Consider the following 6489-nt stretch of genomic DNA (forward strand, 5'->3'; position numbering starts at 1 on the left):
AAGCATATAGGGGCTAGAAAAGCATGCAAACAGGACAGGAGCAGCTCAAGGACCAATGTCCCTATTTTAGTAGCATCAAGGGAGAATCCAACTGAATTCCATTTCATTTAGCTAGCATATTGACTTGCAAGTTGCAAGGCAAGATAAAATGTCCTCTCAGACAAAACCGACCGCAGGGCGGACAAAAGAGTGCTAGCCTCTTTGGCAGGGCTTCAAAACCGATTTCTTTTGAAGCTCTGACAAAGAGGTGATTCTAGAACAGCTTTCACCGTGGAGGTGAAGCCAAAAATCAAGCCACAAATTCTGGTTCCACCGGCTTCATGAACGGCTTCCACCTCGGTGGAGATAAACCGAATACTTTTCAAAACAGATTCAATCCCACCAAAAAAACCGCTCCACTAGACGAGCCGGAGCTGGAGTTGTATCTGGAGGAGCCGCAGCTGTGCCAAATGGGGCAGAGTGCGGCTCCTCCAGAAATGGCTCCAGCTCCGGCTTCTCTGATGGAGCTGAAGCTATTTTGAAAAACGTTTAGCAAAACGGCTTCACCCTTCTTTTCATGAAATGGATTAAAGAGGAGCCGGTTGGAGCCACATTTTGTGGTTCCATCACTATCACTACAGTAGAAGCCGTTTTGAGTTTCACTAACGGCTTCATGCATGGAGCTGCTCCAAAACCACTCCTTTGGCAGGATTTCGGCCGGAACTGGCTTTGGAGCCATTTTTTGAGGCCTGCCAAAGGGCTAGGGACATCTCATCTGAGTTGACAAAGTACTTGAAAGCTAAGGTGAATGTCTATAGGCACCGGTGTCAAGAGGTGAACAGATGGTGGTGCCGTGTCCTCCCCGAGCATGCTCAGCACACAGCAGCTCATCCAACGAATGCTCCCTATCCGGAGCTCCATCTGGCTTAGCAAAAATGGTAGTTCCTCATCAGATCCCATCCCTACATCCAATTCCTCGTGATCAGATTGTTTTACCACCAAAGACATTTTGTACTGATTATTGTACTGGACTGTCCTACAGGGACTTGTTTAGTGTTTCTTTTTTTAATCCTTTCGTGTTGTTTTGGGTAAAAATGGCAATACATTGTTGGCTCACATGGGAGGGGGGGCTTTCAATTGAAACATTATCATTACAAATATTACGGGGATTCCGCCAGTATTCATGATACTACGCCTGTACACACTGTTAAAAACTTACAGCAGCAATTGTCAAGATCACCGGTAAGTACATATAAATCGATAAGAAAAAAAATACCTTCTCTACAAATAAATGATAAACCGTTACAACCAAGAAAAAAAGGAAAAAAGAAATGTAGATCTTCTTTCTTGAGCTCTTGTGTATTCAAGCTTCAGAGCCTTCAGTTACCAATTCGTCAGCAATGTAAAATGGAAGGAGTCTGATCCATGCAATGTGCCAAAGAATGTAATACAAGAAATGCCAGAGTGCTCATTTTGATGATGATGCTCTGCTCCTGCTTGGTTTGGAATCTGGATTATCACTCTTCTCCGTGTCGGAGTTGTTGTCCCTTTGCGAATCCATTTCTGTGCTCCCTCCACGGTGGTGCTTAGATCTTCTGTCCTGCTTGCGAGAATTTATATTTTCAGTATGACAAGGATCCAGGGTCAACTAATATTATATATGAAGATTGAAGTGAGTATAAAATCGAAACCAACATTATATGAACTATGAACTAAAAAGGAATATTTTCCCCTTTTCTGATAGTACATACCCCTCGAGGAATTGGATCATCTGATTCCAACATCCGGACAACTTGACCCATCTTCGGTCTCTTCTCTGAATCTGGATCCACACACCTCAGAGCAGTCAACAGTGCGCGTTTGAGAGCTCTCGTCGAAGGCCGTGTCTCTATGGTGGGATCGACTACCTCCTCTGACCGCCTGCTAGCAACCATCATTTTTAGCCAGTCAACCAGATTCACCTGCAAATGGCAAAAGTATCATGTTCAGTTAGAAAAATAAAAGATATGATTTCATGTTTTCATGAAACAAACTGAACCATGGAGGAGGGAAAATATGGCCTACGTCCATTACTCGATTGTAAGTTTTCACTGATGTTCTGAACAACACTTTAGCCTGGATGTGGTATTTAATTTATGACCTCTAAACGTTAAAGTAAAATATTCATTAAGAATGGTTACTGGTACTAGTATATGGAAACGTACTCATTTAAGCTGTTTTTATCAAGAAAATAGTTGCTATAAGTTGGCCCTTGAGACTTGACACATTATACCTAGCTACCATGATCTGGTACACTAACACATCAATCTATAACATTGCTAGTAGTTTTTCAGTTCTAGGATAGCCAACCACTACCTCTGTACAAAATAAGTTAAGATGCCAATTAAGTAAAATTAATGGCAAAGCTAGCAGTTATGAATGGCACAATGCATGATATCTACCACAAAATGTAGTGTTTGAAAAAAAACTTAAAGCAACATCCATTTCAGCAATAAGCTCTTCTCTGTCTTCTATGTCATGCATCGTGCATGTCTTTGAATGTTCCATGCTTTATTAAATAAAAAAAGCAGAGGAAGATGACCAAAGGTTCAGATGAACGAAACAACAAATATTGAGTCTAGTTAACATCACAGCTTGGAGTGCCAATGATATAAAAATTATGTTCTGCCATGAATCATGAGAAAGATCCATACAAAGTCACATATTGAATTGTGTAGGAATAACTGCATGTACAGAACAATTTTTTAGCCTACACTAAGCACTTCCAGTGGTAAAAGAAACAAAACTGAACTTTGAGTATCACTCAATTTGGTGGGATAAAAAGCAGTGTAACGTTTCAATCCTAATCATAACTAATAATTTAAGCTAGTTCTAATGTATAGATTAACTCTAAAGCAAAGGAGATTGACCAACTCATCACACCTCATTTGCTGGGCGACCATAGTCAACAGGATCCCTTCCTGTAATCGCTTCTAGGAGAACAACTCCAAAGCTGTAAATGTCACTCTTCTCATTCAGGAGTCCAGTATTTGCATACTCTGGCGCCACGTACCTGTAATCATTCAATGCAGACCATCATGACCTAGTACTAACATACTTTCTTTGAAATCTTGTTCAAGAGTTATGCAACATACCCAAAGGTTCCCATAACCCTAGTGGTGACATGACTCTTTCCAGCACCAAGAAGCTTGGCTAAACCAAAATCTGATACTTTGGACTCAAACTCATCATCAATCAAAATATTGCTGGATTTGATATCGCGGTGCACAACTTTAGGTTCAATCGCCTCATGCAAGTAAGCAAGCCTGCGGACAGATACGAACAATCTTATTGTAATTTCAAGCATTCACACATGAAAACACTGAATGGAGAAAATGTTTTGCTTTCTGAATTGACGAGAGGTGGAAAACACATTAAGCAAGGTTGACAACAAATGAGGAAATGGAGATAGTATTTGGAAATTTGTAACTTCATCTCAGTTATACACTTAATACTCACTTAATAATATTGAGGGATGTTATGATATAATGTAATTACTATGACAAAATTAACTCTGGGTAGAAAGATACTGTGATTTGGAACCTTTGCAAAGATATTATCCTGAGTTGCCACTGAATACATTTCAAATGATATAAAAGTAGCAAGAAGTTAAAGAGAAATTTGCACTAACGCTTTAGCAGTTCCAAGAAGAATCTTTATCCGGGCCTCCCATGTAAGGGAGCCATGCTGACTCATAGCTCCATGAAGCCATTGCTCCAGGTTACCATTGTTTACATACTCATAGACGAGCATCCTGAAAATTCCATTTGGAGCTTAGGAATGATGCCATAAAACACCACACAATCAATATATTGAAACGGATTCAAAATTGTAAAGAGAGAGAAAAGGCATGGAGATTTGATTTTGGGAAGACACATAACGGGGATATATGAACAATGCTGATGGTAGTTGTAAGACGAACACAAAACTAAATGACAAGATATTACCTTTGAGTACCCTCCACACAGTAACCCAGTAGCCGGACCAAATTCTTGTGCCGAACATGACCAATTGCCTCAACTTCTACTCTGAATTCCTTCTCAGCTTGACCCCTATAAATTCACAAAACATCAATTGAATAAACTGAATGAACTACTGAAGCAGGACGATAGCTAAGGAAGACAAGATGTGGGCAGAATAAACAGAACAATCGAACTGACAACTAAGATCAGGTAAGCAGGCTTACAGGTTATTGAGAAGCTTTTTGACAGCGACAGGAGAACCATTGATGAGCTGGCCACGATAAACTACACCATATCCACCCTCGCCGATAATGTTGTCCTTTGAAAAGCGATTGGTAGCAAGTTCCAGATCCCTCAGTGTGAACCAATGACCCCAACCAAGGTATGAGAACTCCGGCAGACCAACCAGAGGTGAAGGGGCGGTTATTGCATGAGACGAAGCCTGACGAAACGTCCCTGAGCCCCCTTCCTCAGCTGATTGGAATCCTGCATCCTTGTCCATGTAGCGAAACGACCCTGAGTGGCTCTCATCACCACGCCTCGATTTGCTAACGCCCAGATGGGCCATAACTTTGTCCGAATCCCGGTCGCTAGACTTGTCTTGGATCGTCAGGAGGACCCCATCATGGGCTGCGTAGTCACTTGCTGGCACTTGCTCCACCCTCACCTCCTTGATTTCCTTGGAAATTGCAGGAATTTGGGTGATTGGGATATTCGCGGAGGCCCGTCCTACCCTCTTCTTACTCCGGATTGTAAGCCATACAGCAACAAAGAAGACAACCACCATGAAAACTCCCAGGGCAATGCATACGACCTCCCATACTTTGAGATGCAAGGGGCCTGTGGGCGCAGAGAGATGATCCTTCAGAGTAGGGGAGGCCATAGGTGACGACATGGCAGGATGCCAGCTTCCTGCTCCTACAGGCAAAACAAATTCAGACAAACAAGTTAGCTGCCCATCCAGCCAAACAAATCACACCACAGAACGCAGGAAACTCTAACGAGCTTACGGCCCTCCTAGGATCGAAATGCAAATGCAGGCATCCGCAATCCACGGAACATGAATATAGGAAGGATAGCTCCCCTTCCTGGACTAAATGGGAGCAGTTAAGACGGGCAGTACAAGGGGAGTACATTATCGTGGGCTGGAAGGGAAGCCAAGACAAGGTGTTTACTGCAGCTGTGCTCCAGTCCAATCTAATGGTGTACAGGGGATAATAAATTCCCGCGATGGCGATCACAGTACGGGTCGTGTACCGGCACACGCAAGGATCAAACAGCTAGCACATTTAGTTCCCCATCGTGTTTGCGGCTGTGGCGGCAGTGGAGAAGCCATCACCAAAAAAAAAAGATATTTTTCTTCTCTTTCATAACACAAGATGCACTTGCAACTCAATTTGGTGGCAAGAAGCCGAATGGCATCACCTACTGCCGATCTTGAACGCTGAGGAAGAACCAGAAGAACCTAATCGAACCACGGACGGAGCCCGGGCAGCACCAAAGTCCACAGCAAACTGAATAGGGGCAGAGGGAGGGAGGGAGGGACGAGAGGTTTGGATCTGCCTGAGAACAAGAACCTCTCGCAGAGCAAAGGAATAATCCGCCCAAGATTCCAACGAGGAAGGCCAGCTTACCAGCAGAACAAGAACCCAGCCGACGCCCGAGCGGCCGGATCTCCGCTCCAGCAGACGGCGAGGGGCCGGAGGATCCAGCGGAGAGGGAGACAGAGACACCTCCCGGCGGCGGCCTCCTGGCGCTGTGCGGCGAGGGAGGGGAGAAAGGGAAACGCGGGGAGGGAGGGAGATATGCTTTCCGCCCGGTGGATGGACGGATTGGAGCGGTAGGTGAGTGGTATCTGTGGAGTATTTCGGCGCCCGCTTCGCTTGCTTGCCTTTTCCTCCAAAGAAATCCGCAAATGGCGATGGCACCGAAACGCGGACGGCGAGGGGGGGAGGGAGCGGAGGGTGGTGGTGGTGAGCAGCAGCAGCGCAGGAGCGGCAGGCAGGAGTAGTTGGTGCTGGCTGCTGCTTTTGTTCCCTCTTTGCTGCTTGTTTTTCTCGTAAGGATAAAGAATTGCCAGAAAGGTGGTGGATTAGTGAGGGATTAGGGAAGGGGTTAAAAGAGGCAGGTGGCGGGTTAGCGACCGTTCCGGAGCTCGAGTGTGACGTGGAGTTTCGGGGTCGGTGAACGGACCCTCCCGACAGCTAATATACATGTGGCGTGGAAAAGTGGACCCACAGCCAGCAGGCTGCGTGACATGGCGTGGCGCTCGCTGTCTTTTCAGTTTTCACGCCGCCTCTGGCGTGGAAATGCTAGTGCAAGATCTGTTTGAAATAGGGATTAACTTTTAGTTCAGGTTACCTTGAATATTTGGATGATAATTAAAGGGACTAAATATGAACTAATTATAAAAGTAATTGTATAAATGGAGACTAATTCACGAGACGAATCTATTAAGTCTAATTAATCCATCATTAGCACATATTTACTATTGCACAACATTATCAAA

At 44.4% G+C, this 6489-nt stretch overlaps 1 protein-coding gene across 2 annotated transcripts; it reads right to left on the bottom strand.

The window, feature by feature from the left end:
- Window positions 1–1092: 1092 nt before the first annotated feature.
- LOC112892913 (probable receptor-like protein kinase At5g18500) lies at window positions 1093–5994 on the bottom strand. Of its 2 annotated transcripts, none has more exons than XM_025960011.1 (8): window positions 5615–5994; window positions 4205–4898; window positions 3966–4070; window positions 3650–3772; window positions 3114–3284; window positions 2902–3031; window positions 1731–1940; window positions 1093–1579 (listed from the first exon to the last, which is right to left on the bottom strand). In XM_025960011.1, the coding sequence occupies exons 2-8, from the start codon at window positions 4873–4875 to the stop codon at window positions 1448–1450; spliced, it is 1542 nt and encodes a 513-aa protein (XP_025815796.1). In that variant the 5' UTR covers window positions 4876–4898; window positions 5615–5994; the 3' UTR covers window positions 1093–1447. The 2 variants fall into 2 exon arrangements, with proteins under 2 accessions (XP_025815796.1, XP_025815795.1); XM_025960010.1 differs by having other exon boundaries at window positions 4205–4892; window positions 5615–5740.
- Between the last annotated feature and the right edge of the window lie 495 nt (window positions 5995–6489).

Source organism: Panicum hallii, chromosome 5, assembly GCF_002211085.1.
Source record: "Panicum hallii strain FIL2 chromosome 5, PHallii_v3.1, whole genome shotgun sequence".
Classification (NCBI taxonomy): domain Eukaryota; kingdom Viridiplantae; phylum Streptophyta; class Magnoliopsida; order Poales; family Poaceae; genus Panicum; species Panicum hallii.

Coding starts and splice junctions, on each gene's coding strand:
- LOC112892913 (XM_025960011.1), bottom strand. CDS start 4,875: ATGTCGTCACCTATGGCCTCCCCTACTCTGAAGGATCATCTCTCTGCG. Junction 4,071..4,204: donor AAAAAGCTTCTCAATAACCT/GTAAGCCTGCTT, acceptor GTGAATTTATAG/GGGTCAAGCTGAGAAGGAAT. Junction 1,941..2,901: donor ATGGTCGCCCAGCAAATGAG/GTGTGATGAGTT, acceptor TGCCATTTGCAG/GTGAATCTGGTTGACTGGCT.